At 55.3% G+C, this 19591-nt stretch overlaps 2 protein-coding genes across 2 annotated transcripts in view; one reads left to right on the top strand and one right to left on the bottom strand.

Annotated features, from left to right (window-relative positions):
* Nucleotides 1-13042, top strand: part of HERC5 (HECT and RLD domain containing E3 ubiquitin protein ligase 5) — a 32627-nt gene extending 19585 nt beyond the window's left edge. Inside the window, exons 12-23 of the mRNA XM_056111297.1 lie at nucleotides 365-554; nucleotides 939-1093; nucleotides 2479-2592; nucleotides 3569-3679; nucleotides 5623-5793; nucleotides 7203-7346; nucleotides 8398-8564; nucleotides 9393-9459; nucleotides 10647-10717; nucleotides 11435-11618; nucleotides 11700-11805; nucleotides 12837-13042. Coding sequence (XP_055967272.1) covers nucleotides 365-554; nucleotides 939-1093; nucleotides 2479-2592; nucleotides 3569-3679; nucleotides 5623-5793; nucleotides 7203-7346; nucleotides 8398-8564; nucleotides 9393-9459; nucleotides 10647-10717; nucleotides 11435-11618; nucleotides 11700-11805; nucleotides 12837-13042 — 1686 coding nt within the window. The remainder of the gene's footprint in view (nucleotides 1-364; nucleotides 555-938; nucleotides 1094-2478; nucleotides 2593-3568; nucleotides 3680-5622; nucleotides 5794-7202; nucleotides 7347-8397; nucleotides 8565-9392; nucleotides 9460-10646; nucleotides 10718-11434; nucleotides 11619-11699; nucleotides 11806-12836) is intronic.
* A 4313-nt stretch (nucleotides 13043-17355) lies between these two features.
* PIGY (phosphatidylinositol glycan anchor biosynthesis class Y) lies at nucleotides 17356-18376 on the bottom strand. The gene is made up of 2 exons (XM_056111413.1): nucleotides 18243-18376; nucleotides 17356-17978 (listed from the first exon to the last, which is right to left on the bottom strand). Exon 2 carries the CDS (start codon nucleotides 17852-17854, stop codon nucleotides 17639-17641), a length of 216 nt encoding a protein of 71 aa, XP_055967388.1. The 5' UTR covers nucleotides 17855-17978; nucleotides 18243-18376; the 3' UTR covers nucleotides 17356-17638.
* Between the last annotated feature and the right edge of the window lie 1215 nt (nucleotides 18377-19591).

Raw genomic sequence — 19591 nt, 5'->3', positions numbered from 1 at the left:
GAGTCTCCCCAGGGCGGTCCTGTGGGGGCGGAATGGGAAGCCCTGTTGCTGGCTGTTTTCTGGTTGCTTTGCCCTTTGGGGGTTGGTGGCATCCTTCCTCTTTGAGAACCGAGGGGAGAGTAGAACGTGGGGGTGGAACCGCGTCCACTCCTGCAGGGCTGGCTGTGGGGGCTCGAGCCCATCGGCGTGACTTGATCTCCTTCACCCGTGAATATCCCGCGGGGGGTTGGGAGACGGGGTGAGGCGAGGTGGGCTGTAGCGTGGGTTCAAAATGATCATCCCAGACCAGGGTGGAATGAAGTTCTGGCTTCTGGACGTGCTACCCAGGTTTTGAGTGTCTTCTCCTTAATCTCTTTGACCACAGATAACCACTTGTCTCAAGGACAATCTGCTCAGAAGTCTCCCATTTCATTCCCCGCACCAAGAAGCCTTAGAAGTGTTCTTCCTTCTCCCGGAGTTTCCCATGATGCACGAGTGCAGCAACTGGGAGAGCCTGGTGGTGCCATTTGCAGAAGCTGTTTGTAAGATGAGCGACCGGTCTTCAGGGCTTCTGGGTAAGGCTCGTGTCGTGTGTTGGACGAGCTGGGCCGTTCTCTTGGTGGGAAGACGTGTTTGTTAAACTTCAGTGAAACCCGTTTCAGTCGTGCGTGTTGGTTCATGTTTCTAGCACATTCTGAAGGGACCGTGATAATTCCGTGGTGCTCCCAAAAGAGACTGTTGGGTCGCTTTTCATAGTCATTAATGACATGTGCAGGTTGGTCACACAAAGTGACTTTGTGTCTGTAGCTTCCTCGTGAAAAATTTCAGCACAGATTGAAGAAGGGCAGTGACCCCATATGCCTGCCAGCGCAGAGTTACCGTTACTGACCATGCTTACCGCTGAGATGCTAAGAGAAAGGGCTGCTAACAGTTCTGTGTACCTTTTCTGTCTGCCACAGAGGGGTACTGGGCCTCTCTCCAGGAGTCCACGTTCAGCGCGCTGGTCCAGATGTTCAAGAGGGCCGTGGTTGCACTGCTGCACTACTGGACTGAGAGTGACGAGAACAACCGCCACGCCAAAGTCCTCCTGAAGATGCTGAGGAAGCTCTACAGGGTGAGCATGGTGGGACTCAGGACTCCAGAACGTTGGTTTACTTTTTCCTGGCATCAAGTAAAGCATAAAATAGGAAGCCCATATGGATGCCTTTTAAGTTCTGTTTCTCATGTATCGTGCATGTCCTAAGGACTGCGTGCACTGTCTAGCGCACAGGGTAAGTCAGAAGCAGTGAAGCAGCCGTCAGTGCAGTCGTCAGTCACGGCTTGATGGAGGATGAGTCCCGTGGGTCGCCAGACTCCTGTATTTTGAGCAGCCCTTCTCTTAGTCTTCGTTGGTCTGTGGCTTCGTGTGGTGTGTCTCTAGACATCCTGTGTAGTGGTCAGCCGGCAAGAGGCTCAGGCGCCTGGTCGCGAGAGCGGGTACAGCAGGTGGGTGGCCCTGTAGGTGGCCGACCAGCACCCGTCTGGTCCCGGCTCCTGGGAGTGGTCCCCAGATAGAGGATGCCTGCACTCTTTCCTGGTACTTAAATTGTTTCCCAAGAGTTGAATAATTCCAATCCCTTTCAAGGGGGTGGTGAGAATTTTCGCTTCTCCACTGGAAAATTTGAAAAAAATTTTCAGTATGCTACTTACTAATTGTTATAATCATATTTCTTTGGTTTTAATGTGTTTGATGTTTAGTTGATGCAGACATTCTAATTTATAATCGCAGGATTTAATTCTTCTTCCGTGAAATGCCTGTTCTTCACACTTTTGTCTTTGATTTGGGGCCACACCCAGATGTGCTCAGGGTAACTCCTGGCGGGCTCGGAGCCCCTGTGGGATCCCGGGCTTGGCCAGGTGCAAGGCAGGCACCCTCTCCGCAGTGCTGCCCCTCCGGCCCATTTGCTCGATTTTAGTCTAAATATTGTGCTCATTTATTTTCTCATTCTTTGTCGGTTCCATACATTGAAAACACCGTGCTTCGGTTTACTCGTGGCATTTTGAAAAAGAGTTCAGGTTCAGAATTTTGTTTTTCTTCTCTTTTGGGGGGCTGGTGCCCAGGAGCTATTTCTGATTGTGCCCTGAGGGGTCAGTCTCCTTACTCTCGGGAGCACCTGGAAGGTGTCCTCTGAAGGCTGCAGAACAGAATGGGAAAGACCCAGGCCTGAGGCACTGGGATTCACTCTGAGCTGTTTTTTCTCTGGACCTAAAGCTCTCTAAAGCTTTTTTTTTTTAATGAATTAAAAATAGCTAGTAATAGTTAATTACGTTGACATTAGAGGCAACATTGCAAGTTTTCTTAATGTTCCTGTAACATTAAGTAATGATAGTAGAGGGCTTATGCTGAAACTTTACTCTGGCCACTCAGCAGGGCATTAGGACAAACTTTATTTTGATTGTCTGCTAGCCAGTTAGCAAAGTCACATGTGACACTTTCTCACCGGTCATATTTTATTTAAGGTAAACCAGACAAAGTATCAACTGCCTGAAAATATTTTCAAAATACATGAACTCTCTCACTGGCTTGATTTTTATGGAGATGCATATAAACGGTCCTTTTGGAAATTGAACTCAGTAAGTATGGTATGGATTGCTTTTTGTGTTTTTTTTTCTTTGTTTTGGGGTCATGCCCAGCTGTATCGGGGCTTACTCCTGGCTCTGCACTCGGGTCATTCCTGGAGGGCTTGGAGGACCATAAGGGGTCCCGGGGATCGAACTCAGGTCAGTGGCCTGCAGAGCAAGGGCCCTACCCGCTGTCCTATTTCACCAACGCCCCTGGGCATGCTGAAATCGGGGAGTGGGTCATGGGTCGGGAACTAAAGACGCCTGTACTGTACTCACAGACGTTCCCCTGGCCCCTTGTGCTTGAAAATCACCCTGGAAGCAACCAGGCTCCTGGAAATGTGAGAGCAGTCCAGGCTGGGTCGGTGGGTGTGGCCTGGGGAGATGGCGTGGGCGGCCGGGTGGGCAGTCCTGGGCGCAGACGCCGCAGGGCAGAGGAGGCCCAGCACGGAGGGCCCGTGGCACGAGGCTGCCCTGCGGTGGGCCTGGGCTGCCGCGTGTGGGAGGTGGGCTGAGCTCTGGGAGTGCCGAGGGGCAGGTGCTCCCTAGGGAAGTGCTTCTCGCCCACCCTTCGCCCTGGCAGTGACTCGCCTGAGGCCGGGGTCTCTTCCCACGAGGGTTGGAGTTTCATGCCTCGGGTAGCTCCTTTGCTTGGCAGAAATCACGTAAGAAGACACCTGCTGCCACTTGCTATGAAGGCCTCTGAGTCGTTGACATTTCGAAATGCAGGATTGCTTTGAGAACAAAACAGTCTCTTGGAGAAAGTGTCCAGGGTTTATACCTAATTGCTAAATAATTAACAGCTAAAAAAAATGAAGTTTATCTACTGTATGTAGTGTACAAGCACCTTGTCTTGTGTTTGGTAGATCATTAGTGCTCCGGCTAAAGTACCGGGATCTTGACCAGCTGGGGGTCTGGGCTCTGACGTGAGGGTCAGCGTTTCTCTGTCCGTTCATTGATCAGAATGGTTGTCATTTCTTCACTTTAGGACACTTCAGTAGACCTCCAGACTCCTGTCATATTCAGTCATTTCCCATTTATCTTCAATATTCTGTCAAAGATCAAGCTTCTGTATGCGGACTCGCTTTTAAAAATACAGGTATTTATGTCCATTTCTTTGTCTTCCTCTTGAAATCAAATTGTAATTTTAGCCTTCTCATTCAGTGTCCAGTACTCAGGGTGCCAAAGGAGCTACCTGCCGGCAAAACCAGGGTCACAGTCCTCGAGATGCCTGATCTGATGATCCAGTGAAGGCCAGAAAGGCCTCGAGTCGTTGGGGGGACCTTGGGGCACAGCAGTGTCTTGGAGCAAGAACAGACAAATGGACAAAAGGAGTTGAGGCTCACGCTGCAGGCGGGCACCTCTGGTCCCGAGCGGTCTTCCGCGCGGCGCGTGGCCGGCTGTGGAGGGAAGGCCAGTCAGCGTGAAGGCAGAGGTCTGGGAACTCAGGTCCAGAAAACGACTGGCATCTTGTGATCGAGCCGTAAAGCAGTTGTAAAGTTGTTTTCTTCCCCGGATATTGTCACCGAGCTGATTTGGTTCTGGTTTGTGAGCTTCAACAGTAGAATGGATTCAAACCATTTTTTAAAAAACGGTCTGAAGTTTTTCACTGTTCCCTTCCTGGGTTGTTTCGCCTGCTTCTGACTACGAAAAGTGTGGGGACATCTTTTCTAAGTGTAACGCCCCTAACGCGCGTTTGAAGTTCAGAAAAAAGACGAGAGAGTCAGAGCCGGGAGGGGTGCCGGAGGCCTTGAGTCAGGTGGGGCTGGGGCACTCGCCCCGTGTTTCCACGCGAATGTGTGACCCTGAGGAGTGGCTCTTCGCTTCATCTCCAGCCCAGCAGCTCCTTAGTACTACTTTGTATTTCTGATGACACGAGATAGTTTTTATTAAAACTTAAGGGAAAGCTTCTGAGGAGTGGGAGTTTGAGGACACTGGTCCTCCGGCGTGGAAATTGGCAAGCCAAGAAACACAACAGGCAAGTGAGATACAAGTTCCAGGGAGAGCACGGGCCTGAAGAGCAAGCGAACAGGAAATTCCCACATTTCTGGGCCACCCAAACTCACTTCCTGCTATCCCTTGACCTGCGCTGACCTCCGTGTGTGTGTGTGTGTGTGTGTGTGTGTGTGTGTGTGTGTGTGTGTGTGTGTGTGTGTTTTGGGTAAGCGGTTGCTTCGATTCATCCAGGCAAAGAATTGAGAACAGTGCCTCGTACAAAGCACGTTACCCACAGTCCTATCTGGTGACACACAGCTGCGTATCTGGGAATAATCAAATACGTATCCATCGTGCATTTACCGTTACTAAATGGAATTAAGTGGTGTACACGTTCAGATATAACAAGTTAGATAGTTAACGAAGGAAAGAAGGTACGACAATTTGGTTTTGCTTTAACTTGTTCCTTTGCTTTTCTGGCTTTAGCAAGCGTCCAATGGCAATTCTGAACAGCTCTCTTCTTGGCTCTTTTTGTTGGTTTATTTTGCTAAGAGCCATAGCCATTAAGGAGCCAGAGTGCCCGTTTCTTTCGGGTGTCAGCATGGCTGTGTCCTGGGTCTCTCCATGAGCCGTTCCGGGTGTCGGTGTGCCTGTGTCCCCCTGGGTCTCCGTGAGCGGTTTCAGCTGCGCTGGCAGGCCTGGCCCTGAAACCGCTCTGCTGGATTTCCTTCGTAGAGTAGCCCCTGTGCCGGGAGGGAGCGCACCCTGGGTTCCTTCTTTCCTGCACTGTCTCTGGCCGTGGCAGTCCTAGGAGAGTGTGTTCGAGGAGCTTCCATTGCCAAGCTCTTCCTGTCGCCCGCTCCCTTTCTCGGTGCTGCTTCCGAGAGTGCCGTTCCTGCCGGTGTGCGCTGCTGCTGAGCTCTGGGCATGGATAGCGCGGTCCCGTGGAGCGTGGGGGACGCCCTGCCCTCCTGCTCCCCGGGCGACACTCGGGCCTCGGGCGGTGTCCAAGGTGCCTCTCACAGTGCTCCGACAGTTCGCGCTGTACGTGTCTGCTGACCGCAGATGGTACCGCGGATGGTGATGCAGAGCGCTTCTGTCTTACAGGAGAAAAAATTCAGAGCGTGTATGCAGTTGGTTGGCATTTTGGAACACGAAGGGTCTGAGCTGTCTTTGCTGCCCACCCTCACGCTCATGGTCCGAAGGAGTCACTTGATCGAAGACGTTTTGAACCAGCTCCGTCGGTTTGAGAACGAGGACCTGCGGAAAGAGTTGCTGGTGAAGTGCAGTAGCGCACTCCCTGTCTGCGCCGGGGCGGGGAGGCAGGCGGGGTCAGCGGTCAGGCTCCCGGGCCGGCCGCTCTCTAGTGTCGGACTCGCACCTGGAAGTGCTCAGGGCTTCCACCTGGCTCCGGGCTCATGGATCGCTCCTGGCAGGGCTCGGGAGCCTGTGTGGTTCAGGGAACTGGCACTGGGTCAGCTGGATGTAAGCCAGGCACCCTGCCCTCTGCACTGTCTCTCTGGCTCCAGAAAATGGGTTCGGACCATGAGGTTGAGTACTTGCCAGCGATGAATGGGATTCATGGAGAAAATAAGCACCAAGGAAAAGACTAGGGGGACAGGACAGAACTGCCAGTGTAGAAATGCAGGAAATTCTGGTTTAAAATTCTGCAGCGGAAAGAAAGGAGAACTTAAAATCTAGTCCTTCAGAAGAGAAAGCCAGAGAGGAGTCAGGAAAGAGAATATTGTCAGGGTGTAAAGTCGTGAAACCAAAGATGAGACACAGGAAACTCTTTAGAATTGGGCGTTCGCGGTGTCTTGGCGTCAGGGAGAGAGATCTTGGAGAGCTAGTACAGCGGGTAGGCTCTTGCTCGTGTGCCCCAGCTCGGGTCTGATCCCTGGGCTCCCAGAGAGTCCCCTGAGCCTCGCAGGAGGAGCCCCGAGCACTACCCAGTATGCCCCTCCCCCCAAAACAAAGGAAAACCAGAAGACAGTCATAAAGTGAAGATTCCAAGGAGGAGAGCAGGGGCGAGCAAGGGAGAATGGTGGGTTGCCCAGAGCACGGGTGTTTGTCTTGCATGTGGCCGGCGCGGAGCTGTGCCTCCCACCCCAGGAGCTCCCCCAGGGCACACCAGGAGTGATCACTGAGTGTGGGAATACGGTCACCCCGAGCACAGTGGAGCGTGCGTTCCGTTCCATGCCCGGTGAGGGGGCAGGAGGTCAGCCCAGTGCTACGGGGATGGCTTTCTGGGGAGGGCCAGTCAGCAGAGGGTCCACTCCCTCCCGGGCCAAGAGCCGGCCACCAGTAGGCCGGCTTTGCGGTTCCTTTTTTTTTTTTTTTTAATTCTGACATTCTGGCTTCTTCGTGGTTATTTTCCTTTATACTTACACTGAAATAGCGATGTCCACTTCAGACAACAGCGAGAAATACTTTAGGTTCTGGAGTTTAACAGGTTAGGGTGAGGCCATATTTCTTAACGTGTTACACTAGAAAAGGCAACATTCTTTAAAAGCGTCAATTCTTGAAACTGCGTGACCCTCGTGGGATTAATGAGAACCGTTTGAAAAGAAGCTTAAGATGGTCACCACTCTACAAAGATGTTTCTGGACCATCATAAGAGACTAGCCTGCTGTATTATTTGTGGAACAGAGCTGCGGCAGCTGTAGGTAACGGCTTGGTTTCTGCAGGTTTCCTTCACTGGAGAGTTGGGCTTTGACTTTGGGGGCGTCAAGGCAGAGTTCTTCCACTGCCTGTTTGAAGGCATGACCCGGCCCGAGTACGGTCTGTTCATGTACCCCGAGGACGCGTCCTGCATGTGGTTTCCTGTCAAGGTCAGTGCTCAGCTTGGCTTTCGAGACGGGTGGGCAGCACTCGGCAGGGAAAACCCATTTCCCAGATGGGTTCCTGTGGGCAGAAAGCTTGCCGGGACTGTTGGAAGGACCATGCTCAGTTCTGGGGAGCTGGTTATTTTCCCTCAGTGGGCTGTCTCTTGCTCGGATTCCATCCTGTTCCCCGTAGCCTAAGTCGTGTATGTCTGTACTATTTCTTGGGTGTGTGCTTATAAATAAACCCTTCCTGGGGCCGGAGCGCTAGTACAGCAGGTAGGGCGTTTGCCTTGCATGCAGCTGGCCCACGTTCCGTCCCCCGCATCCCATATGGTCCCTGAGTAATTCCTGAGTGCAGAGCCAGGAGCAACCCCTCAGCATCGCCAGGTGTGGCCCCAGAACAGAACAAAATAAAAAGGACGCTTCCACTCAGGAGACCACTGAAAGGCAGGCACACCTGCTTAGTGTACGACCACCCAGGCTCGGCCCCAAGCAGAGGGGTCCCTAAGCACCGGGCCAGATGGGCAGATACAGCGCCGCCTTCCTCGGCCACTGTCCTTTGGTTTGGCTTCTTTGCTCCTGAAGACAAAGGCTCTGGAAAGAGTCGTGAAGACTTGAGTTTGTTTCTGTCTAGTTGTTGGTTTTGGTTTGGGGGCTGCCCCCTGCTGTACTTAGGCTGTGCTCTTGGCTCTGGGCTCAGTTTACTCCTGGTTCTGCGCAGGGGACCGCCTGGGATGCCAGGGTCAAAGCCCGTCGTAGCCACGGGTAAGGCAGGCACACCCAGTGCTGTCTCTCTAGCCCTCAGCGTTATCAGGATTATTGATTACACTGTATTTCTGTATTTCTATTCAGTGTTTCTAGTCACCAAAACTGTCAGGGATCTCAATTGGCTTCATGACCAAGTGTGGATTTTGTTTTTGTCAAGACTTTCAGTTTTGATACATAATTTGGGAAGTATGGTTTATATTAGTTTATGCCAATGAGCAAGTTAATACTAATTTCTGTCATGCTGGTAAAGGTTTTTAGTCTATTGAGCATTTTCTCTTTCTGTCCCCAGCCTAAGTTTGAGAGGAAGACTTACTTCTTCTTTGGGGTGCTTTGTGGACTTTCCCTCTTCAACTGCAATGTTGCCAACATCCCTTTCCCGCTGGCTCTGTTCAAGAAACTTCTGAATCAGGTGCCATCCTTGGAAGACTTAAAAGAACTGAGTCCTGTCTTGGGAAAGTGAGTGCACATTGTTCTTTGTTCCTGAGCCTTACCTGATATCCACTGGGATAGGTAGCTTACTTGACACGCATCGATAATGTCATGTTCAACAGTGGCAGTTTAAGATTTATTGGGTAATGACTTCACTTTACACGTTTGAGAAAATGGTTGGGGGATTTTTTGTGACTAATTTTGGCTCTTGCGTTAGTGTTCTAGCTTTCTTTGTGTGGGGACTAACAGCGCAGTTAGAGTAGGATGCTGTCAAGGGCCCGTGCGGCAGGGCTGCGGTCTGTGTGCTGTTCCCTCCTCTCCCTGGCTCCGTGACAGTTGTTTGTTCAGTTGGTTAGTTCGGGGGCCGTACCCCACGGTGCTCAGGGCTTAGTCCTGGCTCTCTGCTCAGGGGTCACTCCTGGTAGGGCTCGGGGAACCCTTTGCGCCCCCTGGCAGGGTAGAAGGACAGCCCGTGGGGTGCTGCCCAGGCAAGGCCTCACGCTTGGAGCTCGGGGTTAAGGCAAGGTCCTGGCGAATCTGCTCAATACCTTGAATCAGCAGATTATTCACCCTCCTCCTGGTTTTGTTTTGGACCACACCCGGCAGTGGCCCCGTGGCCCAGCTTCTCCTGGTTCTGTACTCAGGAACCACTCCCGCTGCGCTGTTGCTTCTTGGAGACTGTCAGAGAGGACCCTGCGAGGCACACCCCTCCCGCTGCTCTCTTGCCCCGGGGCGGTAGAGATGTGGGGCGCAGGTGGGCAGTTCGGCAGGAGGGGCGGGCCCCGCACGGGACGGAGCTAGGCGCGCCAATGGACTTCCCAGAGCTCAGGCTCGTTGCTCTATCTAAACTTTCAGGAGTTTGCAGACGCTTCTGGATTATGAAGATGATGACTTTGAAGAAGTATATTTTACCCATTTTAATGTGAGTAACAGTGAACAACAGATTGTGCATCAGACTTAATCCAGTTACACACTTGGCTGAGTGTGTGACCTTTGATTGGAAACACCTTTGTTGGGTTTTGGTTTTGGGTTTGGCTTCAGCCCACACCTCTAAACAGGTGTTCTTGCCAGTGCTCGGGACTACGGGGAGAGGGGCAGGGGATTAGCTTGGGCCCAGGACTCCTCCACGCCACGCCACGCATTGCTCCAGCTCTTTGATCTTCCAGCAGGAAGAAATGTTTTTAGCTGGCCAAGTGGAAAGGTGGGTTTTGTTGGTTGGTTTCTTGCTGTTTGTCATGGGCTGCGAAGACCACTTAATTTTAGCTACGCAACAGCCCCCCTTTTGAGTTGCGGGGCTTCAATCAACACCATCCTCTCGTTCTCCGGGCAGGTGGGGCAGATGGCCTGCAGTGGCCTCACTCGGGTAAGGAGTTGCCGTCAAGCCGTTTGGTTTGTGGGGTATCCGCTGAAGCAGCCGGTGTCTGGCCTGCTGGCCACTGACCCTCTGTCTGCCTGGCAGGGGACCCCCCACCCCCGTGGTTGTATTGGGGGAGCGAGAGGAGGGGCTGGTGAGACAGCACAGGAAGTAGCATCCTGCCTCGAGCACAGCTGACCCTGGTTCAATTCAGACTCCACATTCGGGCCCCCAGGCACTGCCACAAGTGATCCCTGATCACAGCCAGACGGGTGGGGATGAACCAAGAAGAGATGGAGGGTTTAGCACATAGCAGGTCAAGTTCTCCAGTACCATCAGTCAGAGCTCTTTAAGTGACCACACCCAGCATCCAGGGCTGACGGGCACTGCACAGGGGCCTGGACTCCGGGAGGGTGAGGGGCACTGTGCCACTGCTGGGGGTCTACTGACATATCTGCAGGTTTGCTGCTCTCTCAGTGCTCTCTTGGTGCTCCTGTAGAACACAAACTCAAGTTCTCAGATTATCTTTAGACCGAAGATGTAACTCGTGGTAGAGTATATGCCTTGCATCTATGAAACCCTGGACTAGATTCCTACTATGAAAAAAATACCATTTTTTAAAAAATTTTCCATCATACGGTGGCAATTACTTGCACAGAAATATTTTGGCAGATTCTTAAGATACAGTCCAAAGTGTTTTTGTTGATGATACATTATTAGGGTTATTTTGGAAATGACTGAGTTTGTGGTTACAGGTGCGCTGGGACAAGAATGATGTTGTCTTGATTCCGAATGAAAGGCCCAGAATTGTCAACCAGACTAACAAGTAGGTACCCAGAAATGAAATGTCTGTCGGTTCTGTTTTCATGAACGCTGTTGATTCCTGTTTGGGAGGATTATATTCTGCAGGGGAGGCAGATGAGGCCTGGATTGGGTTATTCCACTGGGTTTTCTCTCTCTCTCTCTCTCTCTCTCTCTCTCTCTCTCTCTCTCTCTCTTTATCAGATTCGTCCTTTAACTTTGTTTCCTCAGGACCGCCCCACCCGCTGTGACCTTGTATCTTCTCTCTGCGGAATCCGTAGTGCCCAGAGTGCTTGTTCATAGCACACGTGTAGGAAAAGGAGGCTTCGTGGAAGAGGCCACTGTCCTTTACACCCCCTGGCCTCTTCGGGTAGTTGGTGCTTAGCCGTAGTTCCATCACTGGGGTTTCCATGAAAACCGGCCCGAGCAGCATAGCCAGTGAGCATTTAATCTAAACAAGGGGCCTTGAAAAATGGCTCTTACGGGCCCAGAGAAATAGTATAGTGGGCAGGACGCTTGCCCTGGACACGGCTGGGTCAAACCCAGGCCCTCCTGCTGCTCCCCGAGCCCCCTCCCCACCCCCCCACCCCCAGTGATCACTTAGCACCACAGGATGTATGTATCCAAGAAACAGCCCCTTCCCTTTATCGGATGTTTCCATTTGTATTTTGTTCTGCTATTACCTGCCCCTCACTTTGTCCAGTAGTGCAGGAGCTGAAATAATTTTTTTGTTTCATTGAAGGAGAGACTATGTTTCTAAGTGTGTCAATTACATCTTCAACACCTCTGTAAAGGCAGTTTATGAAGAATTTCAAAGGGGATTTTACAAAGTGTGTGAAAAGGAGATTATTGATTTTTTCCATCCTGAGGAACTAAAGGATGTGATTGTTGGAAGTACAGATTATGATTGGGAAACATTTGAAAAGGTACGTTATGACCCCAGCCTGTTCAGCTTTGAACTTCATGTATAGTCCCTGACTCATGTTGGATGTGTGCGTTTTTTCTAGAATGCATGTTACAAGCAAGGTTATGAAGACAGTTCGCATCCCACTATAGTGATGTTTTGGAAAGCTCTACACAAATTGACACTGGAAGAAAAGAAAAAATTCCTTGGTAAGCGTTTTATCAGCAGTAGATACATCCTCTTTTATACTATTTCACGTGATTTTATAAAAAAAACTGGTTTGTTACGAGCATTTGTGACTTGTACTTCTAATAATCCCTCCTAGACTAGTCGTATGTCGCCCTCTGCTGTGTTGTCTGAGCGTCAAAAGACAAATACAGTGTCTCTGTCTGAAACTTCAGTCCTACCTGTTACCTTCCCAAATTCCTCCTTCCGGGCCGGAGAGAGGTACGGTGGGCCAGGCCAGGCCGCCCTTACCGCAGTTGAGCTGCTCTGACCCCCACAAGGCAGCCCCAGGAGTGAGCCCTGATGCTGCCACACATGGTTCGGACACACGTCAGAAGTCGGTTCTGTGCCTGCGTCTTCCCCTCGCCTGCGCCATTACCTACTTCCCCGGGAATCCCAGGGGGCCCAGGCTACGTGGTGTTTCTCAGCACCAAGCTCGTTTGTCTTAATACTCAAATCTCTTCCAGATTTTGTGGATTTCCCGGCTTGATTTTTTTCCAGAAATACTCCCACTCTAGTTCTTTGGTGGGTAGCGTGTGTTGGAACATGCTTGGACTTCTCCGGAAGTTCCTTGCCTTCCAGATCTGAACCTCGCCGTCGTTGCATGGCTGTTGTGCGCCCAGCAGCCTTGTGTCTGTTTCTGAGCTCCCCGTGGTGTCCCCAGGCTCTGGGAGGCGAGGCAGAGGCAGGCGTATCTCTCCCTGCAGCTCAGCCACCAGCCTCCATCCGACACCCCCCCCCCCCCCCCCCCCCCCCCGCCACACAGGCAGGAACTCCAGGAACTCGTGCGTGCCGTGGTGGCTGGTTCGGTGCTTTCTTAGACTCCGCTCCTGCTGCCGTTCCCCTTCTGCGCAGTGGCCCCGGTGGCTGGCGGGAGCGGCTGGGGGCAGGGTCAGACGTGCCCCTCGGTGCCGTGTGTGCCAGTCGCCCCCAACCTGGCTCGGGAAACGTTCTTGTTCCTTTGCGACGGTGCCGGCCTGCGGCGCAGACCACTCACTTCTGTTGTTGTTCGCAGTGTTTCTCACAGGGACTGACCGGGTTCAGATGAAAGGGTTAAAGAACATGAAAATAACCTTTTGCTGCCCTGAGAACCTGAACGAGAAGGACCCCCTGAGAGCGCAGACCCGCTTCAGCACCCTCTACCTCCCCAAGTACTCCACGATGGAGCGCCTGGAGGAGGCGCTGCAGGTCGCCATCCGCAGCGACAGGGGCTTCGGCTGACCGCCTGTCCCTCCCCGGCCTCTCTTGGACACGTTTTCAGAAATAAAATGATGAACCGAAAAATGGGCGCTACAGTCCTCCTGGCTGTCCCCAGGCTCCGTGAGCCCCGTTCACCTGAAGATGGACCAGTCGCGGCGCAGGGCGGGTTGGGTTTCCTTTCGGCGTCCCCGGAGTCTGTGGGGCTGACTTGACTTGCTCCCACTCAGGCTGCCCTGCTGCCCGTCACAGAAGGCCCGAGTCACATGTGGGCACTGGCCCCACCAGCCCTCAGTCCTGCCCAGGACTGACGGCTTTCGCGAAACGTCGACTCCAGGCTGGCTTGTGTGTTGGGGATTCCACCTGCCCCTCTCACACTGGCCGCAGGAAGTGCCTGCGTCAGCGTCTCCCGAGGGACCCACGGCTCTTGGGGGGGGGGGCGCAGCCAGCTGGGTGCTGGGGGTCTGTGCCACCTGCCCCTGGCTCTCCGCCTCAGGGCATTTCTTGGAGAACTTGGTGATTTTCCCTGAAGTTCTGCAGCTTGGAGTGTGGGGCTGCCAGTGCCACCAGGCAGGAGCCGCCCGTCATTCCCTTCGCTCCCCTTCTGTCACTCCACACCCAGGAGGTCAGTCCAGCCCTGACAATTCTAGAGCCACGCTGGGCGCAGACGGGTTTCCTTCCCTTCTAGGCTCTTGCATGCGGGCCAGAGTGTGCCTGGGGGCGCCCAGAGCGCCACCTAGTGCATAGACTGAGCACAGCACTGGCCTGAGCAGCGGGAGGGCGGGTTGGAAGACCCCCAGCTGTGTCTCAGGAATCTCCGGAGCTCCTGAAAGTTTCCCCTCCCTGAGAACTCCGACCAACCAGGAAGTAGAGGCCCTCTCTGCTGTAGGGGTGCAGAGGCTCCCTTAGGAGTCGTGGGTGCAGGCGTGGTGCTCAGGAGCCCAGGATCGGGTGCGGCTTGAGTGTGGAGCCATTGGCGATGGCACCTGCGGCGTTCCACAGCGCCCGCCCGTGAGGAGGCCCCTGGGTGCGCAGTCTCCAGAGAAGGAGTGCCGGGCTCAGCCAGTGACTGAGTGATGGGTCAGCGATGTGTCTGGCATGAGAGACGTGGCAGGGTGTGAGGGGAGCTGGCCCCGTACAGAAGCCAGTATGGTGTATTGGGGGGAGGAGAACACAGGCAACCGACTGATTCCCCAGAAGGGCTGCGGTGTCTCGATGGGGGGAGGGGGGCTCCGAAGAGCACGGTGCAGCGGACAGCCTCTGAAGCCGTTCGCATAAGGCGTTTCCTCTCATTTCTGGGTCCTAGCTTTATGAAAAGTTAATTCGCACGATGTATCATTCGGCCATGTAAAGTGTCCAACTTGCTGGATTCAGTATATTCCCAGAATTGCACAACCAGTGGTACAGTTTTGGAATACTGGGGGTGGGGGGTGTTGGGTCGCACCCCAGAATGCTTAGGGATCACGCCTGGCAGACTCAGGGACCACAGAGGCTGAGGATCAAACCCAGGTTGGCTGTGCAAGGCGAGTACCCTACCCGCTGTCCTGTTGCTCCACCCCCGTTGTGGAATACTTTCAATCATCTCATCTCAAATACTTGCACAGTTTCCCCTTGGCTCCCAGTCCTGCCCAGCCGCCACCCTGCTTTCTGCTTCTAGAAGTTTGCCCATTACGGACATCTTACATAAATGAAACGATCTCTTTTCGTAACTGGCTTTATACCCGTATCCTTTTCCCAAGCCTGTTCCCCTGTGGTGGCCCACGCATGTTCCTCAAGTTACGGTGGGGCGACCCTTGTCACCGTGTCACAAGCTGAAAACACCCCAAGCTGAAAATGCATTTAATAGCGCACACTGGGCAGAGCGCTGGCCCAGCTGCTTCGGACGCGCACAGAACACCCGGCGGAGTCTCCCTTGAGGAAGATCACAGTACGGGATTACTGACCTTACTTGGAGTGTGGGGCTGCCAGTGCTTACTGAGCACTGTCGAACACGATTGCCATTGACTGAGCACTCACAGGGCAGCCCCGGAGCATCAGTTTACCCCTGCGGCTGGGTTGCTGGCGCTGGGGTCTAGGCCACCGTCTGCCACGGGGAGGCCAGTCAGAGAAGTGCCAACCCGGCTCGCAGACAGAGTCCGGAGAAGGCGTGAGCCCGGCGGGGGCCAGCGAGACCGGCCGTGCTTCGTCCTCACTGGCCTCCGGCTCGGCTCCCTAGCTCACGCCGCGTTGGATTCCCTGGTCTCTTCTGGGTCCTGGAGTTCTGCTTGAGGGTCCTTCTGATTCCTCGCTGCTGCCGGCGTTCAGGTGCTTGTTCCAGGTGGGCGGCCTGAAAGTCTTCGTTTCCCTCGAGCCTACTAGGAAGGGAACTTCTGCGTCACGGGGCAGATTTGTCTGTCTCTCTTGGGTCTCTGTTGAAGTTGCAGCATCTTGCCTTTTTCTCAGCGGGGTGTGAGGTGGGAGTCTTGTGAAGCTTGTCCTCTCGTAGGGCTAGGGATGCAGGAAATCTCTACGTAGCTTTTCTCTGCTCTTGGAACTGCTCTTTCATTCACTACTGATTCTGTTCACCGCCCCAACAAAACTTGATTGATTGATTCAAATTACTGATTTATTCCCTTGACTGATTCAGCAAAACTGCTTTACATGTTACTGCCTGTAATTTACATAGTACTGCTCGTCACTTACTGTGAGCAGAAGTAACAGCTGGGGATTTGTAACAGTAATGGGGGGGGCTTAGGAGAGAAAGAGAGAGGGAGAGACTGAGTGTGTGTGTCTGTGGGGAGCAGTGTTCACACACACCCCTGGTTGATGGTGCATATTTGTGTACAGAGGTCAGACGTTTGGTTGTGGTGCTCTGGACGGGCTGACCCTTCCCCCAGGCTTCGCCTGACCTTCATACCTTCCCACTTGTCCCTTGTTGCCTTCAGGTGTCCTTTGGGTGCCGCTTCCTTCCAGCCCGGGGGTCTCTCTTGACTCTTTGAGGCTCTGTTCCCTCAGGATCTTGCCTTCCTCCCCTCCGTGGCCCTTGTGCGTCTCCCTAAGTTCAGCCTCACGACAACTGTCTTGCTTCACAGAGAGATGCTAGGGACTGAACTGCAATTGCCCCGCAGAAGTTACAGAAAAAGCCAAACACATTGACCTTGTTTCTCCGTGACATAATTCTGCCGTGGACTGCCACCTCGTGGTAAGAAACCAGAACCCTCTAGAATCCCCAGAGGGGCGGGGGCTGGGCAGGGCGGTATAGGCCATGTCTCCCCACCGAGTCCCTGGCCTCTGGCAGTGAGCAGCGCAGACAGAGCTGCTCTGCCGGCCTCCCCGGGCCCAGACCTTGGTGATGGGTATTTCCTCCCACGCTCCCTTAGCCCGATGCCCTGGGACAATTTCCAGGACTTTCAGTTTGGCTTCTCGGGCTCACTTTCCCCCCGGGGAAGGGCTGTTTTATGGGGACTGAGTCCAGAGTTCGTCAAACTTCCCTCCCGGGGTTCACCGCAGCTTAGTTCCTTAGCGCGCTGCCACTTGGTGAAGGAGGGGAGGATTTCTAGCCCCCCGAAACAAAGCCAAGAGTTAAGACTTCTAGCCCCGTGGTTAGAAAATTCATGGCCCCACGGGAGCCTTACGGGGGTAAGCCAGAAAGAAAAAAAAAATCTGCGATCTTTCCTTTGGATCTGTAGAAGCAGCAAGTGTTCCAACTGTCTGCCAGAATAAGCAAGACTGCCACCCACCCAGTCCCGTCCCCTCGTACCTGCATCAAAGCACCTGAATCTCACAGGTCAGGAGGGTGTAGGAGGAATCTTCCAGCACCCGCTCTCACCCGAGACCCGTGTGAGGCTTCCCTTCCCGTTTGTCCCCAAACCCACCTCCGAGTCTTTGAGGAACTAGGTCATGGTCCGAGCCCCTCCTCCCCCACCTGTGGAATTCCTTGTAGCCAGGGGCCAGGCAGGAGGATTCCAAGCATCCCTCTTGTCCTCCTGTGCCTGGGGCTCTAATGATCATCCTGTGCCAGCTGCCGTGTCTGTATTGGTCTTTCTGAGCGGCTCATGGAGTGCCACGCTTCCTTACCCAGCTCAGAGGCCAGACAGTCAGTTTATGATGAAACAGCACAGTGATACAGTGAGGTGCGCAATGCAGTCCTCGGGAGCCAGAAACCGGGCAGTCCGGGTGTGTAAGAACTGGGCTGTGAACATGCAGAGTTTCGCCCCGACGCGGGAGCCGCTGAAGACGACAAGCACGTAGACTTGGTCACCTCGGACAAAGCTTCTCCCCCGGGGACTTGGGTGTCCCCACAGGAAAAAACCCACAGATCTCTCAGGCCACGCAAAACAAACTCCAGGTCTTGCTGGTACATAAAATTTGCTTTTTATTGTTCAGAAACACTGCTTGAAACAAGTGTTTTTACAACACAACTCCCTTGGAATTTTTTTAAGTCATTCTCAAAGAGAATGGCCCGAAGGGTGTGAAGGGGATCAAACAAGAAAACTCCGAATCGGGGAACCTGGAGGAATGGCTCGAGCATCCCGGTCGTCGGAGAAGGCAGGCGGCCCAACCGCCGCCTCCCGCAGTTGCCCCGGCAACGCGGCGGAGCATCAGCATCAGTTGCGGCGGAGCATCCGTTGTCCCGGAGCGTCAGTTGTGCCGGAAGAGCTTGATGCCCATCCAGGCCCAGAGGTGGAAGAAGACGTAGACGGGCACGGTGACGGGCAGCAGCAGGCTGTAGAAGCAGAGGCTGCCGGCGCTCGTGCAGGCCTGCGGGAAGCTCTCGTCCACCCAGGCCGAGTAGGCCAGGCCGGCCAGGGACACGAGAGGCACGAGCACGGCCAGCGTGGGCAGCGACGGCCACATGGCCTAGGGCTGCGCGGGCCGTGTGCGCCGGGCCGCCTGCGGGAGCATGTTGGGGATGCCGTCGGCCACGGGGTAGGCGATGCCCAGCTCCTCGTTCACCAGCTCGTTGGTGGACGCCTCGTACCTGCGGGCGGGAGAGAGGCCTGTTGGGAGCCGGTCCTGGCCGGGGCGCGCGCGCATCGGATGGGGGGACCCGTCCTGGGCTCTGCTGGGGACCCGGCCCCGATGGGAGGCCCCGCCCCTGCTGCCCTGGCCACCCCCGGCCGTCGAGGCCCCTCCTGGGGCTGACTCCGGCCTGCAAGCGCTGGACACGGCACCGACAGGCCCGAGACGGGGAGGGAGGGCGGTCCAGCCCGGTCCACCCCCGGCCCGGCCCCGGCCCGCTCACCGCAGCGGCTTCCGGGACAGTGGACACACCAGCAGCTGCAGCAGCGCCGGCTCCGGGCGCTCCCCGAGCTTTGCGCCCCCCGCGCCGCCCTCGCCGCCGGCGCCCCCCGGGCCCCCCGCGCCCCCCGGGCCGCCCGCGCCCCCCTTGCCGCCCGCGCCCCCCGCACCGCCCGCGGCCCCCGTACCGCCCGAGCCCCCGGCGCCGCCCGCGCCCCCAGCGCCGCCCGCGTCGCCGACGCCGCCCGCGCCCCCCGGGCCGCCCGCGCCCCCCGGGCCCCCCGGGCCGTCCACGCCGTCCGCGCCCCGCGCGCCGTCCGCGCCCCGCGCGCCGCTCGCACCCCGCGCGCCCTGCGCCCCGCGGGCCCGCAACGCCGGCAGCCGGACCCACACCCGCCCCAGCATGGCCGCGGAACCGGAACCGGAGCCGGAACCCGGCGCGCACGATCGCCGGCCCGGGCCCTGCCGCGCGCCCTCGGTTCCGGGCCCGGCGCCCTCGGTTCCCGGCCGCGCGCTCTCGGTTCCGGGCCCGGCGCCCTCGGTTCCCGGCCGCGCGCTCTCGGTTCCGGGCCGCGCGCCCAGCAGCAGAGCCGGTACCGGCACCGCGGGCCGGGTCCCCCTCCGCGCCGCGCCCCGCCGCGCCGCACTGACCCGAGGAGGCCCCGGTGCCCACGATGCGCGTCCGGTGCGCGGGGCTCGGGCCGACGCTCCGGCCACCCTGGGCAGGGCCAGCCCCGCCCGCGCTCCCGCCCGCCCCGCCCCTCCTCCCGCCCTTCCTCCCTCCTGCGCCTCCCTCCTTCCGCTCTTTCTCTCTCCTCTCCCTTCTTTCCTTCCTTTCCTCACTTCTTTTTCTTTTTCTTTTTCCAGAACCTCTGACATTCTCGGTGGATGTTCATTATCGGGAATCACATTGCCCTTGTGCTGAATGTCGACAGATCCTTTTCCTACCACTGAACTTCATGGCACTTTTCAGGCTCTTGAAATGCAGTCTAGTAGCGGAAAATAAAAATTGCAGGTACCGGGGCTGGAGCGAGAGCACCGCGGGGAGGGCGTTTGCCTTGCGCGCGGCCGACCCGGGTTCGATTCCCAGCATCCCCTAGGGTCCCCCCAAGCACAGCGAGGAGGAACCCCTGTGCGTTGTGGGGTGTGACCCAAAAAACAAAACAATTGCAGATACCAATGCAAGGTTAAACTTCAGATTTCCCTTCCACACCACAACTATGATAATTCTTATTGATAGTGAAAGGTTATCAAGAATGCCCAAAAGGAGGGAGGGAGGGAGGGGAGAGAGACAGAGAGAAGAAAAACACCTGCCATAGAGGCAGGCCGGGGTGGGGATTGTGGGTGATGGGA

The sequence above is a fragment of the Sorex fumeus genome, unplaced genomic scaffold (genome assembly GCF_029834395.1).
Source record: "Sorex fumeus unplaced genomic scaffold, SorFum_2.1 ptg000013l, whole genome shotgun sequence".
Taxonomy (NCBI): domain Eukaryota; kingdom Metazoa; phylum Chordata; class Mammalia; order Eulipotyphla; family Soricidae; genus Sorex; species Sorex fumeus.
This window is presented reverse-complemented; position numbering and strand designations above follow the sequence as displayed.